At 50.0% G+C, this 26,460-nt stretch overlaps 2 protein-coding genes across 9 annotated transcripts in view; one reads left to right on the top strand and one right to left on the bottom strand.

Annotated features, from left to right (window-relative positions):
* The window catches only part of LOC106746723 (dipeptidyl aminopeptidase-like protein 6), an 81,910-nt gene extending 60,438 nt beyond the window's left edge, over nt 1-21,472 (top strand). For 6 of the 8 annotated variants that reach the window (XM_014623597.1, XM_014623593.1, XM_014623599.1 and 3 more), the window contains 11 exons: nt 11,400-11,506; nt 11,743-11,941; nt 15,267-15,341; nt 15,583-15,635; nt 15,817-16,374; nt 16,606-16,924; nt 17,233-17,411; nt 17,503-17,725; nt 17,807-18,257; nt 18,565-18,770; nt 18,840-21,472. In XM_014623597.1, coding sequence (XP_014479083.1) covers nt 11,400-11,506; nt 11,743-11,941; nt 15,267-15,341; nt 15,583-15,635; nt 15,817-16,374; nt 16,606-16,924; nt 17,233-17,411; nt 17,503-17,725; nt 17,807-18,257; nt 18,565-18,770; nt 18,840-18,941 — 2,472 coding nt within the window. In that variant the 3' untranslated portion in view covers nt 18,942-21,472. Of the gene's footprint in view, nt 1-4,146; nt 4,668-11,397; nt 11,507-11,742; nt 11,942-13,541; nt 15,125-15,266; nt 15,342-15,582; nt 15,636-15,816; nt 16,375-16,605; nt 16,925-17,232; nt 17,412-17,502; nt 17,726-17,806; nt 18,258-18,564; nt 18,771-18,839 lie in introns of those variants that run through there. The other 2 variants (XM_014623598.1, XM_014623601.1) reach the window with 2 other exon arrangements.
* A 2,866-nt stretch (nt 21,473-24,338) lies between these two features.
* Nucleotides 24,339-26,067, bottom strand: LOC106746653 (meiotic recombination protein SPO11). Its single transcript, XM_014623448.1, has 4 exons — nt 25,991-26,067; nt 25,374-25,852; nt 24,849-25,206; nt 24,339-24,639 (listed from the first exon to the last, which is right to left on the bottom strand). Exons 1-4 carry the CDS (start codon nt 26,065-26,067, stop codon nt 24,339-24,341), a joined length of 1,215 nt encoding a protein of 404 aa, XP_014478934.1.
* Between the last annotated feature and the right edge of the window lie 393 nt (nt 26,068-26,460).

The following is a 26,460-nucleotide window of genomic DNA, read 5'->3' as shown; positions in this document are numbered from 1 at the left end:
TCTTTCCCCGTATTGTCCTGCAAACCGCTCGGGGGATCCGCATTCGAAGAACGTTCTCGCGTACGTAGTCGATAATGTTCCATCTGAATGCTACATCACGATTCCCTCGCGAACGTCTCAGACGTTCCTCCGCGCTGCTTTCCCTTCCTTCTTCTTTTTTTCTCACGCCGACGATTCTCGGGGATGCTCGCCCGGGAACTTATTACGAGACGAATGACGTTCGCAGACTCGACACTTCGGTGCTTCGGCCACTTTGTCCGCAACGTCCAACTGTTTTCCGCGGAAACGCAAGAGGAAGCCATCTTTCTCTCTCTCTCTCTCTCTCTATCTCGCAGGACCGCCGCAATTACACCGTTGGGAATTTTCGTGACTGTCGCGATGAGAAAATTAAGAGCGACTACCGCGCCGCGCCCGGCCTTCACGAAGGACGGATATTTACGTATGACAGAGGCGCGAGGGTTTCTTATGCAAATTCCGCGGCTCTATGCAAATGTACCCGAGAGCGGTCCGTTGCGCCCCCAAACTTACCCCGTGTTCTACAGGGAACGTAGGGTTTAGTACACACGTAACCCGTGCCGCGCGTTACCGATGATGAAACCTCAAATTATATCTCGCGCCTCCTCGCGTAGGAGCTTTTTCTCCTAGGACCTCGTTACACCCGCCGTTAACTACGAAAATAACACTTCAACGCCTACACGCGTTTCCTCTCGCTTACCTCCCCTTTCACGTTTTGCGCAAGACGCTGTACTCCCCCGCTACTCTTTCTAACTTCTTTATTACTCGGAAAAAAAAAATTGGGTCCAGTTGGACAACTGCCGCTGTCAGCGTGATCCAATGAGACGACTGGTTTCCTCATGGAGAAAGATAATCTGCCGGCACAACAAATTTCATTGCTGTCGCAACAAAATCCGTCGGTTATTCCGAGGGTGAAACGTCTTAGAATCGTCGTACACGTGTTATCGAAGTATCTATCGATTCTAAACGCGATCCCGATCCTGCGGCCTCTAATTGGATAGACGAGGAGCGACAGCCGTGACGCGGATCTCGACCGGGGCAAAAAAGGCCGACGTTTCACACAACAGCTACGCCTTAACGACCACTGTCGCACTTATCGCGCTGATCCATTAACAGAACTACCGGTGCAATCTCGCAAGCCGTGTCCGCTCGCCCTTTGCTCACCTTTGACTTTTACCCTCCTACCTGGCTCTATGAGTCGATTAGAGGAGAACGAGCAGTCGCGAGGCGAAAGCGCCTTCCGGCTGGTGCGCGATCCGCTCTTTGACAACCGGCTCTGATAAGAGGATTCAGACTCTAAAGCCTCTCCTCCGAGAGATGCGACAAATAATTCATTCTTAACGCCGTTTAAACGTTTATTATACCGTGTCCACAGCGGGAAGTCGCGACGGGGATTTCTTTGTTCACGCGGTCGGCCTCGCTTCTTTGCGATTTGACTCCGACGTTGGCGTAACAACTATTCTCAAGCCTCGCCCCGGAGTCAATTTTCAGCCTCGGTGATTGCGAGTTTCTTTAAAAAAAAGAAAATAAAAAAAACGATCGGGCGATCTGTCAACAATCCGACAGGACGCGGGTGCCATCGATCGCGCTCCCTGCGCTCGTTCGTACGCAACCACCCTCGTTCGTATGCAACTTTCGCGGCGTCCGGCCGCGGGATCTGCAAGTGTAAACAAATTTATCACCCGCCACGTCGGTGAGTGGAAAATAGGAAGACAGAACCGACGAGAACAAGGGGCAACGGGCGGCGGTGGCGACACGGCGGAGGGACTCCGACGACAGAATCGGGAAACTCCTGTTAGCCGGCTGTTCGCCGGCGGCGCACACAAACCTAGAATAACTTGATTATCGGACTACCTGGTAACGTCGGGTTCGTCCGGTAGCTCTGGGTGGGAGTCTGGAAGAATAGAAAATGGAGGCGGTGTGCGACGGCGACGTTTTCACCCCTTTGATTTGCACGCGCGTGCATTCTAACACACACACACACACACACACAGACACTCTGACAAGCCACCCTTATACGCTCGTTGCCGCAAAACCAACAACGCTATTTCATTCGTCCGTTTCAGCAGACGGCGGAATATCTGCTCGTGTGACATCGGTTCCCGGAGTCACAGGGACCTTTCGACAAATTTTGCGACAAAAGGATTAAACGTCGCGCCTCTCTCTCTCTCTCTCTCTATCTCTCTCGCTCGCGAAGTTTCAGATAGAGCCGCGCGCGCGTCGCGTTTATCCAACGTATCGAAACGTGCCGCCGCGATCGATGGTGTGATACTTATCATCCTCGCCGTTCATCTCCGTTATCATTGTCGTCCTTTGTGAAAGACGACGGTGAATTCCTCGTACAGCGAGGTTGCGTACAGGGGGGTGGGGGAGAAACGAAAGCGAGCTGAAACGGTCGAATTATAGGCGGGCCTAAAAAAATGGCTAAAATTCGATACGGAAAATAGCACGGAAGAGTATTTCATTGTAATGTGCAGCTCTTCTTACAGCTTCTTCCAAAGTTTCACGGCAGTTGTACAATTACCGTAGCATGTAGCATTTTTTATATCTTGGTCATATTGGATCCGCCATTTTTAATTTCGCAATTCTTGGACTGGTGTCCGGTAACTTCAAGAACAATCTCTTCAATACCAAAGTACGACTATTTTTTGCATTTCAATCCGCCATTTCAAATTTTGTGTATCCGACCTCGGAGATTTCTCTGATCATCGATTCGAAAAGTTACTAAATATAGTTACCAAATCGAACTTCGAATTATGGCCGCTTTTTCCGACCTCCCAGTCCGGCGAGGAAGGGTCGGGACACGCCGGGCGGCTTTGTAATTCGCGCGGACGCGCGCTGCAAAACCATTTACGCCATTACACAAGCGGAAAACCGCCGTGGCGAAACTGGCGGTTTCGTACGGCTAGTTTCGTAAGTCGCCGTCACCGTTATTTCCCAGATCCGCACGCGTTATTGTGCCGCGGCCAACACGTATCTCGAACCTCGGTTTGACTTTCGTCCCTGTTTCTCTGGTCGTCGGCCGCCGAGACCCGGGACCATCCTCGCGCCATTTGTCATTACGTCGAAACTTTTGCGAGATTATTTCCAACTAAGTGCGAGCAACTTGGAATAACGCCGTCCGACTCCGCTCGACAATTATCAAAATAGATTCCCCTCTACCCCGCCGCCGACTACCGTCGCAGCTGCCAGTCGAAAATGATATTTTCCACGAGCGTACGGCAAGCATGCGCAAGCACAGCGAGCGTCTCGTAAATTAGGTGGGAAAATATATTCTAATACAGAAAGGAGATAAATCTCAAATCAAGGACAGATATTTCCATATACAAGCAAGAATATCACAGTCACGTGTAACGTCATATAATCGTGCAGAAGCAGGTTTTTTACAGTAATGTAATAATTACATTATAATAACATCATTCCGCGAGGCAACTCGGTGAATTTTCAAATACTCTCTCCTCAGCGCGGCGAACGATCCGGAAGCTAGCTATAAAATAGCGGTGCTACAAGTTTCCCGAAAGCTCTCTGAAAAAGCGTGCGCCCCGCGGCAAAGCGAAGGTGTCTTTCGCGAAGGGAGGCTCGGAGCGAGCGGGAGTTGTCCGTCTCGAGGAATTCACCGCATCACAAGCGGGCACACCGTGAGGGCACTCGTACGGAGACAAACATTCCTTGAGCACTTCCTGCCGACTCACTGGGGAAACTTCCCTGGGACTTCGCTCCCTCCTCCCCAGGGAGGCTCGCGCGCGCACGCGCGCTAATTTCCCATCGCGCCCGAAATCGCGAATCGACGAAGCGAGCCGGCGGGGATCGATGGGAAATTTTGCCTCACTCGGATGCTTATCGGCGCGGCGGCTTGCTTGCACGCTCGATTATCGGCCCTTTTGCACGACTGATCCCGTGACCCCGAGAGAGGGTCGTACGTGGGGTGGCCTCGCGTACGTGTGCACGCGCTACCCCTTTGAACTTCCTGTCCGGCAGAAAGAGCAAAACGCGCCGGTAGATAGAGGCGCGTTCTTCCGCCCTCGAGAAAATCTCGTCCACCGGACGCGCGCGAGCCTGCTGGCACGTCGGTTAGTCCGACATTGTTAGTCGCGGAACGCTGTCGCTGACGGCCGGGTGTCACACGTTCGATACGAAGCGGAATGACGTTAGTCGCGATCACCGTCGATCGCGCATCGTTATCGCGACGTCGGATCGTTCGGCGCGAATCGATCGGCGAGTAACGCGGCGAGCAGCCGCGACCGCCGATCGGCCGTGCGCGATATTTTGACACGTGGCGCAATGACGCGTGCATGTGCGCGCGTGTGTTTACTATATTAAATATATATACGTATATATATATATATATATACACACACATACGCGGCGGCGGATATAGAGGAACAGACAGAGAGGGAGGATCCGAAAGGTGGGCGGCGGGTAGGCTGAAATACTTGGCAGAAACGCGCTCGGCAGTCTGGCCGGCGCGTCCGCGCCTTTTGAACGGACGGACGGATGTACTGAATAATTAGCGTGTGATTTGTGCCTCGGGTCGAAAATAACGGCGCACCGGTGGTGCTCGACGACTCGAAATCCCGGGCGGATCTTATCTCACCGGTGACGGACAGAGGAAGAAACCGCCATGGCCAATACCTCCACCGATCTCTCGGAAGATAAGCAATCAGCTCCTCAGTCGTCTTTTCATCGCGACTTACGGCCCGGCACGACAACTCCCGGGTTATTGCCTCCGCCTCGCGCGCGTCTCTCTCGGCGATTCTCCCGATCGCGCCTTATCGCCGATCGGTCGCGTAATCGAAGCGGTTTGCGACGGTAATAGCCTCCTCGCCACAGCGAGAGCCGCGGATTTAGAAGGCGCGCGCGAGATACATACATACGGCCCGGAGCGTACATCGTAAATAACTTCCGCCAGGAGCGTAGAGCGAGACGCGCGCAAAAATGCGGCGCGCCTTTGTCGTCTTTGTGGTAACGTCCGGGGCATCTGGCACCGATCGGGAGAACCCCGAATTCTCGTCTCGACGCGCGATGTGGTGGCCCAATTTTCCCGCTTCTACGGTCTATTTCGCGACAACCGCATCGTGTCGCGCGCGCGCCAATCGTCCGAACCGCGAGATTTCCCGGCTGTCGAGTCGCCGTCGAGGCTCCCGTCGGTTATTACTTTTACGTGAGCGCGCTAATACGCGCGGGGATGGATTCGGCGAGACGGGAAACGATTTTCCACCGCGACTACGCGCCGAAAATACCCTCGTGAAACAGCGGCGGCAGCGATACGCAAGGTCACGCCGAGGTGTTACCGCGGCTTTAACAGTGTAATAACGCTCCTCGTGCGCACTTAGCTATCCGATGACAAAGAGAGCAACGCTGTGGGATCCGAAACGATAAAATCGCGAGCGCCGGGGGTAAATTAAATTTTCAGAGGCGTCTCTCTCGGCCCCGACCGTAGCCGATCGCGGGGATCTCACGGCAAATATTGGAAAAGCCCGAAGGAGCTTACGAGCCGTTCTCCATCATCGGCAACTGGAGACTGTGAAAATTTCGTTACAACGAGACACCCTATCGTCAGGAAAAAGAGAGGGGGAGAGAGGGAGGCAAATATCGTTCGATCGCGCGGCGACGATACTGCGCGTATCGTACCGATACGTTACGCGTTCGGGTTTTATTTATTTGTTTCATCATCATATCGCTGGGCGCACCGATCTTTATGGACAGAGTCGTAAGACGTCGCAAAGTGTCGGGTCCGATGAGCGGGAAAAAATTCACCGTTAAGACCCGACACGGCGAAACTGGGCCGCTCCCGTACGTCTCTGACTGAGCGTACAAATACCGACGAATTTGCTGTGCCGGCAAAAAGTTTTCCTCCGTGTATGCATATATTTAGGTCATGAGTGACCCCACCTTTTTATTCACGCCCTTCTACTCCACTTTTCCTTGCGAGGGTTAAAACTACGGTGCTACGTACGTCGTAATTATAACAGTGTAATTGTGTTGATGGCGTGTAAAATGAACACGCATAGAGAACCAGTTTGAATTAGAAATTTTCGCAAATTAGAGAACACCTCATGAATCTTATGAAGTTGATGAAGCTGACCGCAACGACTGTCAGTCGTATGCACTGAAGAATGATTTCGGTTGGATCTACTTAACAATGGACAACCAAACGCGTTTTGATTGGAGGAAAAAATGTAGATAAAATTTCTGATTATGAGAACCAAATTTGGTTCATGAGAACTAGAAATTTTGTTACCTTCAATGAAAACGCACTTGGTCGGCCATTAGATAGATCTAACTAAATTCATTGTTCAGTGTAACTCAAAAGACGAAATCACACAATATGTCTAAAAAAAAAAACGTTTTAGAAACCACCCTTAGACACCTTAAATTCTTAGCAGAATGGCTGACTCATCAAGTTCGAGACAATGTTTTATGCCTTCAGTTTTTGCCTTTAAATAAAACAACGACTGTCTTGCGTCTTGAATTTTAAATTAGAAAACACTGTTTTAAAATTACAAGCCCGCCATATTCAGTTGAGACCCCAAATGTTTTCTCTGAGACCGAAGAAGACGGGGAAAGGGAAGTAGACTTTTCCCCGGATCCTCGGGGAATCACTTCGGAATTGCGAGTAATTCCGCGGGCACTGGTGCGGAAAAACAGAAATTACACACGAAAACCGTTTAGCGAGCGGCGAACAGCTGCAGCGAGCGATTGTTTCGACGCGGCCACGCGCGACAACCTTATCTATCATGCCGCCGTAGTCCGCTACACGCCACGGTGGAATACCCGAAAACCGTCATGTCGGATTACCGCGCGATCGCTGTAGATATTTCCTTTGAATTAATCCCAGTTGCACAGTCGGCCCGTCCGATATGTGCTAGCGCGTGTATAAGCCAGCGCGACCCCGGACGAACTCTGTGCACCTCGAGTTCCCGCCGTAACAAACTCGCCCCGCTCGACAACGGCGCGATAACGCATTAATCGTGCGTGTAATTATTTTGCCGAATGCCACCGTCCGGTCGCACCTCTTATCCGGCTGTCCGATAAAATTCACCAATTCGCCCGATGCGCTTCCCGAGAATCCAATCTGCGGCGTTTTACGGCGGAAGGGGATCGGTAATCCGGTCGGGGGTGAATTTTCGCCCAAAAATTCTAATAAACCAACAGTCACTCACCATTTTTGGCCGCTCGCCAGCCTGGCTTGAAGGCTCGGCCCTGTGGGACAGACAGACGTGGCCGATTAAAATCAGAATTCAACATCAAGAAGGTCGGATAAAAGTATCGAAGGCTCCTTTTTTTTTAATCGTATCTAAAAATTTCGCCCTACCGGAGCTTAACTGACAGATAGCGGTTATTCAGTCGGGACCGTCCGATGGAGAGTGAGAGGAATTTTATTTGAGTGCGCGTCTCTCCTCCTCTCTCGCTCACTCTCTCTCTCTCTTCCCCTCTCCTTCGATCCTCGCGTTGCGCACCGTCGAACTTTCATGGACGTATTTACGCGGCGCCGCGATGGAATACTTAAAAGCGGCGATGTCGTATCACCGCGTCTCGGCTGCGGCAGAGACGTTTCCCCGCAACGTCCCTCGCCGTTGTCCAACGCGTTATCACGACGGATGATACGGGCGTGTGGCGGCGCGAGTACACGCATCTCCCCTCTCGCATCGTCGTTACATATGTATGATAACGTAAAAAATCGCGCGTATAAAACCATCAAAAAAATCGATCCCGATGCGAATCTACATATATAAAATCGTTAATACACACGGCGCACGCTATTCATAACCCCTTCCCTCCCCCTCCCCACGCCCACTTCCGGTGCGCCCTGATATCACTGCAGTCGTGGAGTAATATTTGAAGCGCGAATAAAGTCGGCGCGCGTGTCATAAATATTAAATGCACTCCATCGATCGGCGTTATTGCAGCGTTAAAGCGGCGTGAATCTTCGCGAAGTAATGTCTGCATCGTGCAACACGTCGCCCGGCGACGATGTAGATATCGGCCCACGGAAGAGTAGCGCCGTCCCGGGGGCGAATTTATGGTCACCCTATACATCTCGCTGCACACGTGCAACGTGCGGCGATGCGTTTTGAATTCAAAGCGAGCGGAGTGGCGGCGAGATCGATCGACGGAACGGAAAGAAAGAATGGCTTCGGCAGCGGCGGCGGCGGTGCGCCGCGGGGAGAAACGGCGTTCCGAACGGGCGGATCGGCGATTATTTATCCGGATAAACAAGTCGTCCGAAAGCGATTACCGTCGGTGCAACGTCGGCCAATCGTCGGCGGTCGATCGTTCGTCCATTTGGACAGAGCGATGTCATTATCGGTGATAGCCAGCAGACAAGACGAGGGTTGTTTCAAGGGGGTTAGACCGCGCTTTAAATCGCGCATCGAGCGCTGCGAATCCGTCGCGCCGCTGCCGGCTAATGACGGTCGGGGAAAGGTATTTTGTTACGGTTATTCGCCGGAATTCGGCTCGATTGAGGCGGATGACATAGCAACGCGCATAGCAAAATTTCCCGGGATCTAATTGAAATTCGGCCTGTAATAGTTTGTAATAAATACTCGCTTGAACGCGATAATACTTTAATTTGCGAATAAATCGTTGGATGTGAATGTAAAAATGGCTGTAGATTTAAAAGAGCATTTATTAGAATCATATAATACGTGTTCCTCCGCCAAAAAAGTCTAGTGGTTTTAAATTTCGGTTTTCCTGGTCGGTTTCCATTATTTTCGAAAAATAAATTCTGATATTTTCATATTATGAATTTAATACTTGTCGCAATTGTTTTAACACATAGGAGAGACTGTCACACACTTTTTACGTTCGAATTAAAATAAAAAAATATACATGAAATTCCGTAATATTATATATATTTTTACGTAGCTGCAACTTTTAGCTTTAAAAAATAGTAACCTTATATGTATTCGTGCACAAAAAATTATTAAGCTCAAAGCAACATCGTGCAAATTGGATAACTGACTCCATATTCTGGGTCGGTTGTCACATGTCTTTCATAATGTAAGGGAAACAATATATACAATTTTCGTTCAACGTTTCTTTAATATTTTAACAAAGTTAATCATATCACACAGTCACAGTGCAGTTTTACCTCTACTTGTTTTACCTTGTTTTACCTGTTTTTCGGTCTCGCTTTCATGCGTAACCAAAAAAAACAACTAAAATCCTACATTTCTACTTCTGGCAAATATTTTTCAAGGACGGGACGAACTATTTCATTTGAATCAAGCAAATGTTACACGAACGGCAGCATTATTTTCGGTGTGAGAATAGAAAATTTAGATTCAAAGCAATTTGCCGAATCGATCGAAGCGAGGGTGAGAGGGAGGGAGCGGGGAAAGCACTTCGGTGCGCTTGAATTATCCGATGAGAGGCGACAATTCGCCGACATACGTTTCTTCGTCGCTACGGAAAATAACACATTAGGCGGATTGGCGCGCATCAGAAATGAATAGCTCTCGTCGACGAATGCGGCGGGATACGTTTAGCCGAAGCGCGAGCAAACTCGCGTGCGGCGTCACGGGGGTGGCGAAAGGGTTGCTCTAACAAGTTCGCACAACGAGGGACCCGCGCGGCGGTATAATAGAACTCGCGCGTAATACGGAATCCAGCCGCGTTACTCGGCCCGTATTACATCGTCCCGCACGTGTTATCCGGCCTCCCTCGGTTACCTTTGGACAGGAGGACGAGCGTGTGTGCAGGCGCAGACATAACCCGTATGCAATATGCATAACGCAGCCGGTGACGTATTTCATGAGAGAGCGAACGAAAACCGCGATATTCTGGACGGCGGCGCGATCGAACCGCGCGACCCCAAAAGCGTTTTTACGATCTACGAGAATAAAGTCCGCGTTCCTCTAACGTTGGCATATACAGTACCTTCGCCGCGCAAGGACAAAGTCTCTTTCTTCCTCTCTCTCGGACACGTTAGTCCCGTTGGCTCGCGTTAATCTTTCAACGACGATTAACAATCCAGCCGAGATCGAGCCCGCGACCGGCCGAGAGATCCCGCGTGCTTATTCCCATCGTGCGGTCAATTTGCAAGTTCCCTGGTGAAAATTTAAGGGCGATGGAAAGGTCCTAGGCATCGTCCTGAATTGAGAAACCCATTCGGTCGACTCAAACAAAATGCTTACTTGAAAATCGGTAAACAACTGTTTTCTTTTCTTTTTCATTTTCATCGCAGAGAACCAAACCTTTGGTTCATAGAACCGAATTTTCTCACAACTAAAAAAAAAAAAAAAATTCGCCCGTACCCAAATAAATATTTTGCTCGAGTCAACTAAATGAGTATCTCAATGTAACTTTTCCCGTTTTCTTTTTTTCTTTTATCTAAATCTTGTTCAGGCAGGTTCACTTAAATCCTGCGTAGAAATATAACGTTCGTATAATTTAGGACGGAATTTGTGTGTCTTGCAGCGCGGTTATCCGCGCCGTGGTAATTCTCGCGTGCGCGGTGAGAAATTCGCGCGGCGCCCGAGGAAAGAAAAAGCGTGAAGGAAGGTCTGATTGGACAAATGATCTCGGAGGAGATCCCCGCCGCTTCGGGGAAGAGCCTCATGCGGGACTGCAGCGGGCGGGAGGGGGAGAGCGGACTCGATAAATCATCCCGGGAATTGCGATCCGCGCGATAGGGGCGCAAAACGTTCGCGGGCGTTGAAGAAAAAAAAAAATGCGCTCCTTTGTACGCCGGCCAAACTACATCCACCGAAGCTTGACGCGCTTCTTGCGGGGCTCGCGTTACAGCGAGTACTCCGGTACGGTGGCAAAAAGTCGCGTGTACGACCGACGTGCTGGCTCTGTTTGGCCCGCCGTTGCTGCTTGATTAACGAAAAACCAGGCGACGCACGGAGCGAGATACGTCTAGTTTCGCGACGGCGGAAATACGTTTGCCGGACAAACCGAATGAGAAACACCGAGAGACATGCGCAAACACGATTAGAGCACGAATGATACACGTTATCGGTGTACCAACACGATCTTTGTTCTAATTAATCAGTATATGACTTCCTTAGTGTGTATGTGTGTGTGTGTGTGTGTGTATCTCTTGTTACATCTATCTCTCACCACGAAAAACACTGATTAGCACTTTTAGACGTAGACTCGGATGCGGACCGAGTGACTATTAGCATGGGAGTGTGTCGAAGGTCTTTGGTGGATCCTGATCGCTCGTTTCTCGTCGATGTTGAACCTCCCCTAATTATCATCCCGACCTCTCTATCTCCCATCTTTCTCTTTCTCTCTTTCACTCTTTATATATATATATATCTCCGTGACCCGCATGCCCTCTCTCTCGTACCGATCCGCTTCTGCATTGCTAGTTCTATCGATAGTAGCTATCGGCCGATAATTACGTGGCTGGCTGTCTTCCTCCACAGGATTTAACGTACGGGGAGGGCGGCCACAACTGGCGGAGCATAGTTTTCTCGCTGCTGGTCATCGGCTTCGTTATCGCCGGCATCGTCACGGCCATTTATCTCCTCGGGTGAGTCCACTACGATATTTCCCTGCGCGCCTACCTAACTCTTGCGCTCTTATCGCGAGTAGCGCACTCGCGCCGACTCGTTTGTTCGCGGGCGCGCTGATATTCGCCGGTGATATAACGGCTGAAGCGCGTTATCGAGTTACAAAGTTACGGGCGTACCGAGAGTAGCCGGACGTTACGCTTAACGAGTAACCGAAAACGCCGTGTAAATTATACAGTGGACGACGAAATTACAGGTACGTCGACGAGCTGCTGTACTGGAGCGGCAGGCGTCTTACGTTGGACGAGTGCCTTCGTGATGACCTGACACCGCACAGGTTACCACCGACCTGGATCTCCCACGAAAAGTTCGTCTACCAAGCCGACGACGGTTCCCTCACTCTCCTGGACACCAGCGACAATATCGTGTCCCTCTTAGTCTCTAATCATACGCTTGTACGTATACACGCGCATGAATACTCATATATATATATATATAATATATATATATATATATGTGTGTGTGTGTTACACATACACGTACGCACACACGCGTGGGCGTGCGAGCTCTTTGTGCTCGCGAACCGCATGACGGTAAACTTGCTGATGACACTCGCAGCGTCGCGTTGTCCGACGGGCTCGACGATATTCAGTACAGCAGCCGGTTACCGCGCGTCGCACCACGACGATAAATTCCTACTCTTTCCACCCGTAAATTCACCGCCCCCCCCCCTCCCCCCGTGAATGTTGTGAAAAACTACCGTGTCCGTTAATTGAAAAATTCTTCGTTACGCGGCGAGGGTTTATGAAATGAATGTGACAGTGAGGGCGGGGGGAGACGAGAACAAATGAATGGACGGTAAAATGCCCGATATAAAAATACACAGTCGCATAGTGAGTAGCTAGATTATCACCGGCGATAAATAAAGGAATTAATTAGACGCGCGGACACACCTGTGCGTCGGCTGTAAAAAGTGTTTAAGCGCGAGAGCTCGTATCTTGATTAACGAGCGACGGACTAATTACGACGTCTACGTTCGAGTACCTACAAAATGATTGCGCAATTGGTGCAATCGCGATTAATTATGCCGGAAGTCCGCTTCTAAATTACGCAACGATCGAAACTCCGCAATACGTCTGACGTAAGAGATAAGTCGGCCGGTGTGTAATTTCGCCACCGGCCGAAGTGTAAGGGCCACGGCAGAATAGTTGACTTATAATTTTGAGATAATGTTTTATGCCCTAAATCCTTACCTGAATTATCATTCGTTTACTCTTTTTCGTCATAGGACGGTTTGTCAACAATCACAGAACGGCTCTTTAGTTTGAGATTCAAGACACAGAACAGACATTGTGTTACTTAAGGACAAAGAAACCTTTGAACCAAAGAAAGAGGATTTAAGAACTTAAAGCATAAGTGCATGCATGTCCATGGATATAAAGAAGAAATCAGATAAATGATGCGCGACTGCTAACTTGCTCTCCTACCTCTTTGAATTTTTCTCATGGAAATCCGAATGCTTTCGAACATTCTATTAAACGCACGACATTATACATTTCCTATCTACATTTAATCATAAATTGTTTCATCATTTCATTCTACATCTTCTTCTGACATTTTCCACTTATTATCATCATTATAAAACATTGTCTCAAACTGGATAGGTCAGCCATTTTGTTGAGTTCGAAGATTGTAGCTAATTTTAATCCTCAGACGCGCCGTGTAATTCGCGTAATCATCATGAGCGATCGGACGTTATTAATAGAAGGTTATTCCGGGAAGTATCGCGCACGCGAGCGAGAACGACAAATCGACCCGCTCGGAATCAATTTCGATATTAACCAGTCCCGTATCACACGTTAAACAAACTAATCCCATTTGAATGCGAGCTCCGTGCCGAATAAAGTCGCGGCCGGCGCGAATGGGAATACTCGGGGTTAACGAGTTGTCGAATTTTTGGCAGGTGAACGCCGGATCCGGCATCCTGGCGAATCCGTTTACCGGGGGAGAGATCGATTATTTCCATCGGATTTCAGCGGATCCCTAAATCACGGGCCCCACGGCGCGGAATATATCCGTATTAGCGATGCGCCGAGGTATCTTAGCCCCCACGCGCGGGGAGCGCCTAATCTTCCGGCGCCGAGCTATTGTCGCGCTCATCCACGATTAATTGCAGGCGTGTACCGAACTCCCCGCGCTCGCCAGATAATTACGCGCTAATTGGCGCGCAAATATAATTCCCGCGACGCGTAAACCGCCCGGCTGCGAACGCATCCTTACGGCGCGCCCGGAATATTCGCCATGAAGACGTGGGAATACACGAAGAAGTGAGCCGCCGTCGGATATAAATATGTGCGAGCGTCGTGCCGGGGAGTGTTAATTTTAATTTCCCGGCCGCGAGTTTCCTCGTCGGGGAAGGTAAGTTTGATCAAGAGAGTACGAGAAGACGTGTATCTCCGCGCGAAGTATCGCTCTTCCGGCTCGCGGCCAACCTATCCGACTTCGCTGCTCCCTTTCTTCAAGAGCTCGTCGCGTTCCCCGTGGATTTCTAATTGGAACAAATTGTCGGCGCTTCGAGCGAGACGTTTCCAGGCGTGTTTACACGGACAACAGTTCGATAGGCGATTGAGAATAGGAGGAGGAGGAAGGAGCGAATCTCCATCGAAACCTCGGCCTTTCACACCGATCGGGGTGCTTCTCGTGCGAAATGCGTCGTAAAACCAAGACTGTGCTGCGTATAAAACGGAATCCGAGACATTCCAAGGTTTACTCGCGGCTGGAGGCGCGAGCAACCTGGTAAATCGGGGTTATCCCACATACCGCAGTATTGCGCTTCATGCTCGACTCAGGTGCCGTTTCCTCGAGGCGCTTCGACAACAACGGGTAATCATTCGCGGCGGAAAGAAACGCACGCGCTGGCGCTCACAATAATTATGTCTCCCGGGAATTGTGTTCACGCGTTTAGTTTCATCGTCGCTCATCGCTCCACCCGCCGACGGTGCGGCCAGAACATCGCGTGAATATTTATTATTCGTAGAACGGAGCGTCGCAGAACTCGAGACGGCCCTTAGGCTGCCGAGTAACGCGGAGAGAAAGAAGGAAGCGGCGGGAGGAAAGCGGCTTATAAGGAGGCAGGAAGAGTGATTGATTTCGACAACGCTGGCGCAATAAGTGTGCGTGCGCAAGAGAGAGAGAGAGAGAGAGGGGAAGAGAAGTCCACTCGGTCTGGAAGAGTTCCAAATCCGCGTCCTTTTTCCTCCCCGTGCCGCCAGACGGTGTATAGACGAGCGTATACAGCGCATTGATCCGATCTGGCGTCCACCAGGACACGCCGCGCCCGCGTCTCGCCGCTCTTTCGGGCACGAGTATCGACTGCCGCCCCCAAGTAATGTCTGCACGCGACGGTACTATCGACGAGCCGCACTCTCGAGGGCGGATATTCGCCGCGCAAGAATCCGCGTCGCGGTTATCCCCGTCCGTCCGGAATCGCGACTCGCCGCGAAAAAAGCCCAGCGAGGTCGTGTGCTAATGATCCCCCGTAACTCCGGGAGCCAATGGCGACGCTGTTAAAAGTTTCACAATGCATCCCATCTTATCGCAAAAATGAGCTCGGGGGGAGAATGAGAGAAACGCTCAGGGTAAGGAGGGGGGAGACAGCGCGAGCTGGTGGAAACTGTCTCGGTGCGACGCGATCGGCTTCCAAATTAGATCGTAACGCCGAGACGAGAGCCGCCCGACGGGAGTTAACGTAATTTTGATCGGTTAACCTTCTTTTTCCAGAGGCAACTGAACGTTCAGGGCTACGAGTGCAGCTCCGACCTGCGTTATGTGCTGTTCAGGCACAATGTCAAGCCGGTAAGTAGCTTAAAACACGGGAGCCTCGCTCGGGGGAAAGTTTCTCGCGCGGCAGCTGCATCCCAACTTTCTGATCTGCGGCTTATCGACGGTGTCCCGGGCATGTAATACGACGGGGTGCAATTTAGTTGCAGTTAGGAGTCGATTATCGCTATCGAAAACACATCAACCTTTTCCGCTGTGTGTGCTCTCTCCCGACGGGTCTATACTTAACACGATACAAACGCACCATTTTTCGCAGGTCTTCCGGAACACCTTCACCGCTCATTACACCGTCTACGATGTCACGAACGAGTAAGTGTGAGAGCGATGTGACGGATGTTTTCGCAAATTCATTGTTTCCTCGCGTTAAATTCGCTCTTGCGAACTTATATCAGGAAAGAGATAAGAGAACGAAAAATTGCCTCGATACAATTTAAGTCATGTGCTCGTCTTTACGATTATTCTAACGGCCGCGTGATTCGAAATCCGACAGCCATCACACACCCCTTCGGTTGCAAGCGTCGCGACGTATGCAACAGACGCGGCTGCAACACGCTACGTGGTTGGGCAACACGTCCAGCCTCCTGATGATCTGCGAGAACGACATTTATCTTAGGACGGCGCCCGCCGCGACGGAGGACATCCGTCTGACCGACACAGGCGTGCCCGGGGTGATCTACAACGGCGTGCCCGACTGGTTGTACCAGGAGGAAGTGCTACCGAAACCGCAAGCGACGTGGCCAAGCCAGGACGGCACACATATCCTTTACGCCACGTTCAACGACACCCGAGTGACCGCGTTGCAGTTCCCGTGGTTCGGCACGCAGCTGGGTCAAGACGGTGCCAGCTCGAGTCCCCTGGGCTCACCCAGGAGGGGCTCCTTCCCGCCCTCTAGGTCGGTCAGATACCCGACGCCGGGCTCGCCGAATCCGGAGGTCGAGCTGTGGATCATGGAACTCAGCAGTCTCAACGCGACCGGCTACAACGCCACCGGGAACGTCACGTGGCCGAGCAAATTGAAGCTGAAGCCGCCGCCATCCTTGGATGGATTGTACGTCACGTTGTCGAGGGCTCCTCGATTAGCTCCTAATCGCTAAATGAGTAACTGAATTTTCCCTCGATCAATACTCAGACTCGGTAGCGGGCGGGATTTGAGGGGAAAAAAAAAAGAAAAAAGACGGGAAGAAAAGAGATACAAGTGTCGGTTATTCTTGCTCGCGTTCTCGCATCGCGCAGTGACACCCCATAGTGACCCTCGCGAATTCCTCGCGAATGTTTTCAGAGACTGCTATCTGATATCGGCCGGCTGGATCGGCGGGGACGCCTCGCAGATCGCGGTCGTCTGGATGACGAGGATGCAGAATCTCTCGGTGGTATCGGCCTGTCACGCTCCCACGTGGGAGTGCGAGGAGACCCATTCGGAGAGGGCGCCCGAAGGACTGTGGCTGGACGCCCAACCGCACCCTCTCTTCGCTCCGGACGGTGACAGCTTCCTGCTGCTGGCCACGGTGCAGGAAGGTGACAAGGAGCATTTCACGCACATAAAACACGTCACGCTCACCCAGCAGAGAATAGCGGTGCTCTCTCATGGTCGCTACGAGGTGAGCGACATTTAAGACGGAAACAACGCGAAACGTATGAATTTTATCCGAGAGAGACGATGATATCATCGTATAAAGTCGCTTCATTTTAACCCGGGGATACCTTTGCACGGTATCCTTTCCACACGCGATCGAGACGATCGTCCTGTGTATAAGAATCATTTTCATTCGTTTACATACACTGAGAGAGAGATTGTAATTATCTTCAACCTCAATTATACCTCTCTATGACGATAACACATTTTTTCTCCCCGAGTGTAAGAATCGTCTACGTAAAAAGATAAGAATTGTGAATCGTAAATGGACAGGTGAGCGAGATCTTAGCGTGGGACACCAAGGCGCATCTCGTGTATTATCTGGGCACCAGAGAGAGAAGACCCGGGCAGAGACATCTGTACGTGGTGCGCGATCCCGCTGCGGACGATCCTCGTCACTTCGAGCCGTTGTGCGTCACGTGCGACCTCGGCAAGGTTCTTTGGAGCAGTAGGCAAGTCACCCATCCCGTAGAGATATGACGTACTAGAGAGAGAGATACGGGCGTGCGATCGAGCGAATATTCTCGTCGCGAAAAACCGCAGGTTCTACTACACCAATTGCACGCACTTCGGCGCATCCGTTAGCCCACCGGTGGCCAACGACACGCAGGGTTACTACGTGCTGTACTGCGAGGGCCCCGGCCTTCCTCTCGCGGCCGTGCACACGATGTCGACGCATAAGATGCTTCGCGTGCTGTACGACACGAGGACCCAACGCGCGGACAAGCTCTCGGAACTGGCACTGCCTACCAGACGGAATTTCGAGGTGAGTTCATCATTGTCGTCGAATTTCCTCTCATCCTGTTTGTCTTGCAATCGATAAATACAATCCCGAATGATCGAGCAGGTGCCGTTACCCCAAGGTTGGCGGGCGCAGGTGCAGCTGCTGCTGCCTCCTTCGTGGCGGGAGGAGCTCAGGGACGCGGCGTTTCCCGTGCTCGTTGAGGTGAACGGCCGTCCGGGCAGCGAGGCGGTCACGGACAAGTTTCGAATAGACTGGGGAACTTACATGTCCAGCCACAACGACGTAGTCTACGTGAGACTGGACGTACGGGGCGCCCGGGGTCATGGGAAGAAGGATCTCTTCAGGAGGATAGGCGGCGTCGAGGTACAGGATCAGCTTACGGTGCTGAAGCACCTTCTGGAGAAGCACAAGTATCTCGACATTAGCAGAATCGGCGTCTGGGGATGGGGTTACGGCGGATACGTGACCGCAATGGTCCTCGGCAGCCAGTCTTCGAACAACGCCTTCAAGTGCGGCATCGCGGTCAATCCGATCGCCGATTGGATGTATTATAGTACGTAGCGTAGACTTCTTTCTAGATTCTTCACCGCGATCGTCCGTATGAACTGGATGTTGCACCATTATACAGGTTATATGACGTGTCGAAGTTTCATTACTCGAATATAATGTATCGAAGATTCAGAAATTCGAAGCTTCGAATATCATTTCTAGCTTTATCGCACAATGTCGAGACCCGTTCAGTCGGCATAGAAGCCTAAGCCTGCCGTCGTATAACGGGTCTATGTTGATGCAACACCCTGTATACGCCATTAATCTCTCGGACTCGCGTCGTAATTTGACGAAAATCTCCTCGCCCGTAGATTCCGCGTTTACGGAACGAGTTCTCGGCGCCCCGGCTGAGAACTACAAGGGTTACGTGGAGGCCGATCTCACGCAACGGGCGAGATTGGTGCCTAGTCACAGCCTTTACCTTCTTCACGGTCTAGCCGACCTCACAGCGCCTTATACGCACGGCGTTGCCTTCGCCAAGGCTCTGTCCGAAGCGGGAGTCATCTTTAGATACCAGGTAAGAGAGATGGAACGACGTACTCTCTCGCTCTTGTGTACCTAACAATCGCCTTTCCCTTGGAAACAGAGTTACGCGGACGAAGATCACGCCCTGGCGGGTGTGCTCGAACACGCTTATCGTTCCATGGAGGACTTCCTCGCCGAGTGCCTCGCCTTGGATGCCTCCTAGTGCCTCAAGCCGAAAAATTCTTTGTTGTCTCTAGTGCGCCTATTTCCGACACATCCAGAACGAACGTTAATACGGGGACTCGTCCTCGAGATCACGGCAATTACTCACGCGAGCGGAAAGCTCGATCTCCCGGAAGCTCGTCTTCCAAGAGTCTGAATCGCGAAAGGATTCAGGTCGTCGGCTGGAGATGCGCGGCAGGGCGAGAGGAGATTTGCGAAGGATATCGGAGGAGGACAACGGGCGACGCGCGCCTCTCTCGCGTGAATTCGACACGTCGATAATTTCCGTAATCCGCCGAATAACGCGGGAATCCTCATCGAACGCGGGGAGCGATAGGTTCGACGATGATGCGCGAACAGCGAAGATACGAAAGGGATAAAGGGGAAAGAGAGACGGACGCACGTATTTGCCGTGAAATCGATCTCGGGCGAATCTCGAGAAGCGAAGGAGTAAACGAGGCGCGTGTTCGAAAGCGCAGACCGAATTACTACGTGCGGAGCTTACCGACGGCTTGCAAATTCAGCGTCGTACGTTCAGCGCCATCGAAGCGACACTGTTGCTTGGGACTCGACGCGTTTGCAAGCGCGTCATTAACGTTTTGCTGTGTTCCAAGTCCCAAGGGCGTTCATATAGAAAGGGCCTGAGATTTCGTAGAGTGATTAAAGACGAGGGAGTGAAAGAGAGAGAGGGAGAGAGAAATTATCACGAATTGAATTACATTCCGACGTACAGAGCTTATCGGGAGTCTGCAAACTCGCGCCCCCCCCCCCCCTCCCCGCCCCGCTTTCCGTTTCACCCTCTTTCCACACGGAGCCCCGACACGAGTCGCGCGAAACTCGAGCCAACGTAATTCCGATCACCGAGCGGTCGGTCCCTCGGCGAAGCGGCCGATCGACGTTTCTCACGGCGAGGAACGAAGAAAAGCACACGATCGAAAATCTCGGGAGTCGAGTCACGTCGGCCCGCGAGGAGTTTGCAAGCTTCCACCTCACGTTCTCTTTCTTTTTCTAGCTGCGTCACTGGTGCCTCCTCGATTTTAAACGGGGAAAAAGTATCTACGCCTACGCGGTGACGTTCGTCCAGAGGCACACACACTTTACCGTTATATATAGAATCGAAACGGCTATCGTAAGTTTTGTGTTGTACAGCTTGGCGCCTAGCTCTATGTACCATAATGTTATTATAACGCGTAAGGAGTTGTTCCACACAGAGCCCTTGTGTATTCCCCATCTCTCGGTCCACACACCCTTCCTTTCCTCCCGCCCTTCATCCTTAAATGCCACCCCTTTAAATTTCGAATACTTGTACATACGTATGCAACTACGAGAAATGTCCTTTCGCGAGGGTACCTTCGACGAGGTCCTGCGGACTAATGCCGGGCGGCACGAACGCAAATAATTCACGAAACGAGAGATGTCGCGGGTTCGATTCGCGAAATCCGATATTCCCGCGACAAGGTGGACTGGAATCTCGTCGAAGGTGCGGCTGTCGGACGTACGTCCTTTCGCGATACATTGGTCGACTGGAATGAATGAACCGTTCTGATTGGACAATGTATTCACAGTCATCGCGCGACTAATCATCGAGCATCGATCGCATGTGATCCCGAGTATTCGCTCGCGATACTTGGAACGGGTGGAACGGTGAAGGAGAAGAAGAAGAAGCAGAACGGCGCGCGCGCGGCATCGCGTCGTATATTCCCATAGTCGAATTATACAATGCCCGACTTCGCCGTTTCATCATCGGTCGGGGCGAATGCTCGGAAACCTCGCGAACAATGAGACTCGTGAGTGTCTCGAAGATATCTGCCGCTGTGTTGACATTTTTACGATCTTTCACAGGTATTTCGGAAGCCGAAATATTTCGCGGGGATTTCGAAAATTATCGTCCTGCGATTTGATGTCGTGCGCGATCTCGTTTGTGTGTATGTGTGTGTGTTTGTGTGTGTGGGTGTGTCGTTGTTGTTGTTGTTGTTATTATTAGGAACCGTAGACTTGGAAGTTGTTCATATCTTTTCGTTGACGAAGTTAACTCCGTCGATTTGTGCGAGAGCGTCTCGTTGGTTTCTCGTTATCACTTTCGTTTCCTCAGCTTGCTAGATCCTTCCCGAGTATCTACCGTTGCAACTCTATCAAATCGCGGATAATTTTCGAGACCGCGCCGATCTGATTTCTAGTCTCGTCTTGTCTGACACAGAAGAAGAAGAAGAAGAAAAAAACATAATTCGCGAGTTCGCAAAGAACGTTAATTAGGAAAGAGGCGCGCTCGGACAAGGAAGTGTCGCACGTCGCCATGTGTACGCTGCACGCCCAGCAGCCCTTAAATGCCGACAATCAAGGCTAGTGCAACTAATCAAATGATAATAAATAGAAACGGAGAGATGAGAATCTACTTAATAATTTTAATGAGTATACTCGTGAACGATCGCTGTGGTTCGTGCGTATTGTAAGACCGCGAGACGCGAAGCCCGTGTCGGCGAGCTATCGGCGGCCGAAGTGGCTTCGCGGGGGCGATCCTTCGCGAAGATAAAAGTAGACGCGAAGGATCGTTATAGGTCGAAACGATGTGCCCGCTGTTGACCGTAGAAAGTACAAAGATGTAACGCGTAATGGAGGGAACCGGAGCCTCGGAGAATTTTGCGTTACCTTCCGTGACGACTGCGAAATAGACCCGATCCTCGAACGCGAACGAGACAGTTTTCTCGAACAGGCGCCGTCGTCTTTTTCGCTCTCTTTTAATATTCATTAAATATACCCACGTAAACGAAGCTTATCAAATTAACGCGATATATTAACACGTACAATGCGCAACGGACGAGAGGCCCCTCCATTACGCGGCCAATGAATGGTCGTTTGTAGTGAAAAACAAAAAGTTCGTTGTCAACAATATCGCTTCCATTTATCCCCGAGTAAGTATAACGCGAGCGATCGAAAAGCGATTCTTTCGATCGGAGAAGCGAGAAGAAGAAGAGTGACCGATCGGTTGATTGAATGAGAATCGGAAGAATGAGAAAACCGCGGAGAATTAAGAAACGGAGAAGAAGAGGAAATTGGAAGGAGGAAGAGGAGGAAAGGGAGAGGCAGGGAGAGAAACAGAGCGGTAGAGCGAGTGAGAGAGAGAGAGAGAGAGAGAGAGAGAGAAAGAGTGTGTGTGTGCATATGTAAATTCCACAATCAATTATTAAATATAATAACGGCAGAAAGTGTGAGAGGCAAATTAAACGTAAGCATAGGCGCGTCGGAAAAAGAAAAAAGAAAAAAAGACGATTATCACGAAGGCAGGCACGCAAACAAGCATGCGCGAGTTATGAAATTAATCGCAACAGAGAAACCTTGGTAGCAGCGCATAAGGGTATCTATAGCTTTTGGTAACGTATTATCGCCGCTAGGCTAAAGAGAAAAAAAAACACATAAAATACAAAAAAAGATACACTCATATGGACACACATAAAAAAAACAACACACAAGTTCACACGCGTACACATCTATACATACACATACACACACACATACACACGCACGCACGCGTATACACCCCACATGCTAAATGAAAAGAAACCGATAACTCACACGCGGAACGCAATTTCAGATTTGGGCCCGTGCGAACGCACGCACGAACGAACGACAAATTCACGTGGGTTGGATGCACTCGTCGCATAGATCGATCGGTCGATTGATCGCGAAAAATGGCCGTATCAACGCGAAACAATTGGAGGAAAGGGAGATAAAAATCGATTCGTTGATTTTTCACGGTGGAAAGAAATAGTCGACGAAATAGTCGTAAAAAAAAAAAAAAGAAAAACGTCTCTTTGGATGATCGATAAAAATGACGTTTCACTTGAGTTTCAAACACTTTTTAAATCTTCATCATCGAACTTATACGAACGAAGTGGAAGTTGATGCGTAGAAAATATCGATCTTTGATCGTTTGACGATCGATCCTGTTAGCGACCAAGAAAGGGAAAGAATGAAAAAAAGAGGAAAAGAGAACAAATCGACTTTTTGGCGACGAGTGATCGCTTTTGTTCCAACGATTTGTAACTCGAAACGAGTCTGTGCTTGCTCAGCACCGTGTCCGGCTGTCTCGAAAGATTGTTTTTTATATCTATTTCATGGAAACGCGTGACGCGCGTTCTATGAGAGAGCCACGGACGTCGTTCGGATCGCTCGATCGATTCTCGCCTTCGATACGTAGCGCGGAACGGGCACGAAAGTTATTTCTACTTCGATTTTTGGCGATATTCGCACGGACCTGCACAGGAAATATCCACGAAATCGGCCAGTCGACGGTTCGTACGTACTAATTATGAAGGGGAAAAAAAAGAAAAAGAAAAAAAAAATGAGCGATCTCTTTAGAAAATATCGAGGATCGGAGAAACACTACGAAATTTATAACGTTTTGATATTTGAAGTCTCTTCGTGATATCAGCTTATGCATTTATTAATCCAATAGAACTTATCAACATTTATTGAACGAATCTTCGAGTCTGATTTATCGGACGAATCGGTGAAGTTGGCAGGAAATCGTGAATCGATTAGATCCGAAATTTCAAGGCACGACTACAGCTGACTTCTCGTTCATAGTCGTTAGTCATGCGTCGCCGATTTCGCGGATATCGTCCAAGTTATCTTCCACGTAACACTCACGAGATAATCATGTTATTAAGACTCTGCGTTTTTTAATATCAGCGAGAGCTCGGCCCGGGCATCGGGCGGACAAAGTGTTTTCAATAAACTGTTACATTACCTGAAGTTATTCTTAATTCTTCCTCAACATATTGCGCGTTTGACAGGCCGACTGGCGAGAGCGTGTAAAAGTCGGATCGCGGATTTCACTGGTTATGGTCTCTCTTCGTCGAAGAGGGAGGAAACGGCGGCGCTTGAAGCGGAAGAAATCGCGCGGAAGGAATAATCGCTCGAAGAATCGGTAAATCGTATTGACAAGAGACGCGTATCGTCGATAGCACGTGTTACTTGAAAGTTGCTCGAAATGTTCAAGGCTGCACGAGCATCCGTACAGAACGCGTTCGAAAACCCTTCGCGAAGTCAAAGTAACGACGGATCTAACGGAATCTCACGTTCTATCGAGACGTTCGTCTGACAGCAGCGTCGTGTATCTCGGCTCGTTTCGCAAGAATCCGCAATTTGTAACATTGGAGGACAGTAATGAGAGCTTTTTCCAAGAGAGTCGTTCATCCGAGAACACGGAAGCGTGAAGAAGCGAAACTATAACGCCACTCGAGGTAACAAAATACGTCGTTCGCACTTATTAAAGATCCTCCAGGATTTTGTCTCGTCCCGTCAGAATGTGAACGTACGTAATAATACTTTACGAAATTGATTGCACATAACTGAGAACGTCTTTTACAATATGATGAGACTCAGGAAATTGCATTTCTTACACGTAATCCCGGCCGTTTATTTTGTGAGGCAAATACGTAGCCGTGAGAAAGTTTTTCGAGAACGAGGACACCGCCTCTATTTCCGCCTTGCCTTTCCGCAATACTTTCAGCTGTTCCGACACAACTTCGTTCACGTAAGTCCGGCCCTCGATGGACTTCAATTTCGCGACATCGGTCTTAGTGAGCGGGATTGTTTTCACTCCTAAAGCGCTCAATTCCGAGGGAAAGATCCCGAGCCAGCGCGCATTTGGACACGCCAAGCTTTCGTTCCCTTTGCAGAGAACCGTGGAGCCGAAGCTGCGGAAAATGCATCCCATATAATAGAAGTCTCGAGTGTCTCTCGAAAATCAAATTTACCCAATTTACGTCACTGAGAAATTTACGCAAGTTACGACTCATATCTCGCATCCAGCGCGCAGATCGCGACAGAGTAAACGTGAAGAGAAACGCGGGTTCTCAAGACGAGAAATCGTAGTAAAATGTGTCGGCGACTCGGGCCGAATTACCGATAGTTTAACATGATGTCCACGCCAAAAGGGTCCGCGTCCACGACTATGTAAACCGGTAAGTCCAACTTGTCGGACAGCAGCCTGACCAACATCTTCGTGGCTGTGTCCGGGTAGCCCTTACCCGTCACCAGAACGCAGTTCAAAAGGCGAGGGCAATTTTCCTCGAGCAACTTCTGAAAAGCGGCGTCCTTCTCGACCACCAGAACGAACTTGGCTTTCGCGCGGATGGAAGTCACGTTCGAGACGATCTGCGGGATCAGCGCGCCTCCCGGTATCGCACAGTCGATGACTCGATTGTCGACTAGCGTGATGCTCATGTTGCCCGCCACCAATCCTTTAGCCGTCGCCAGCAATCCTGGAAAGACTCCCGCTTATCGGTTTCGCGTACTTATCGTCATCCTATTTTATTTATTTATCTTTTACTTATTTTAATCGCTCCCCGCTGTCCTTCAGCCTAGTTTGATTTAGCCGAGATTCTTACAATGTCCTTCTCCGTAATCAAGTAGCGCTCAACGGACTTACTCAGATCCCACGGCGCGCATTCCAACAAATTCGCGACGTCGTTCAACGCGCGATCGACGTATCGTTGTTTGGGCGCCAAGCTCTCGATCGCTTGACTCTTCAAGTCGTAGTAGAACGATCGTCTGGTCTTGGTCGTGTTCGTCAGTAACAAACGATGCACCTCTGCCATTATCGTCGTCATCAGGACGAATTTGTCCCTGCTGCGTTTCGTCGCGAAATCGACGTTTATTCTTCTCGAATTTCCATCGGCGTTCTCCCGCGCGTCTCGCTCTTTAGCGACGTCGAGCGAAGACTCCCCGGGATATTCCGTATCCTGTTGAGAATCAATCGAACGTCCCGGGTGAACGGCTTCTTCGCGCGAGCCGGATTCCCCGGTGATGGTCCCTCCATCGACATACGATATGCACGGTGGTTGCCCGGAGGATATCTGTTCTATTATCTTCAGCGTAACAGCTTCGACGCGCGCGATTAAGTTATTCCTAGGCGTCGTACGCAACGAATTTGGTTTACAATACGCACAATGTGTCGAAGTTTGCGCATAAGTTTCAAATTGCAAGTGCAAATAAGAGAATAAACACGATACACATTGGACTGATAAGTTTAACCGGGCATTTTACCTGAACGCTACATTGTCGACTATTGGTATGTCGATGCGCTTCTCTTGAACGCCCAAATATCGATTGCTGATGGACATGGGATTTCGCCACCGAAATTGTCGGTCTACCCTTGGCACTTTGCTTTTCTAAATAGAAAATAATACGGTGCGTGACGAAATAAATGGATCGATTATAAAATTGATTAACGTAACATTGATATCTTATCGTGTATTATTTATTGCATTAGACGCGCTTTCTCAAGAAGATGAAACGTTACGAATAAAAAGATAAATTTATAGGAATAATCGCTCAGGGATATTGTTATTTATCGTGTATGAGTAACATATTTTCAACATTCTTGGTCAAGTTAGTTTTCCTCTCACTCGACAGATGACTTCAGCGTACGCAATACGGCGCTTTCGCGCAGGGATCGCTTCTACCGGTAGAACTGATCGATTTTTTTTTTTTCAGAATAAACGGTTATCGTTACC

This window comes from Dinoponera quadriceps, unplaced genomic scaffold, assembly GCF_001313825.1.
Source record: "Dinoponera quadriceps isolate SergipeBrazil2010 unplaced genomic scaffold, ASM131382v1 scaffold1565, whole genome shotgun sequence".
Classification (NCBI taxonomy): domain Eukaryota; kingdom Metazoa; phylum Arthropoda; class Insecta; order Hymenoptera; family Formicidae; genus Dinoponera; species Dinoponera quadriceps.
This window is presented reverse-complemented; position numbering and strand designations above follow the sequence as displayed.

Bases quoted from the DNA above. Each gene is read 5' to 3' on its own strand.
- LOC106746653 (XM_014623448.1), bottom strand. From the start codon at position 26,067: ATGTCCATCAGCAATCGATATTTGGGCGTTCAAGAGAAGCGCATCGAC. The intron at 25,207-25,373 runs GTAAGTCCGTTG...GAGTCTTTCCAG, and splicing joins ATGCGCGCCGTGGGATCTGA to GATTGCTGGCGACGGCTAAA. The intron at 24,640-24,848 runs GTAATTCGGCCC...CATTTTCCGCAG, and splicing joins GACATCATGTTAAACTATCG to CTTCGGCTCCACGGTTCTCT.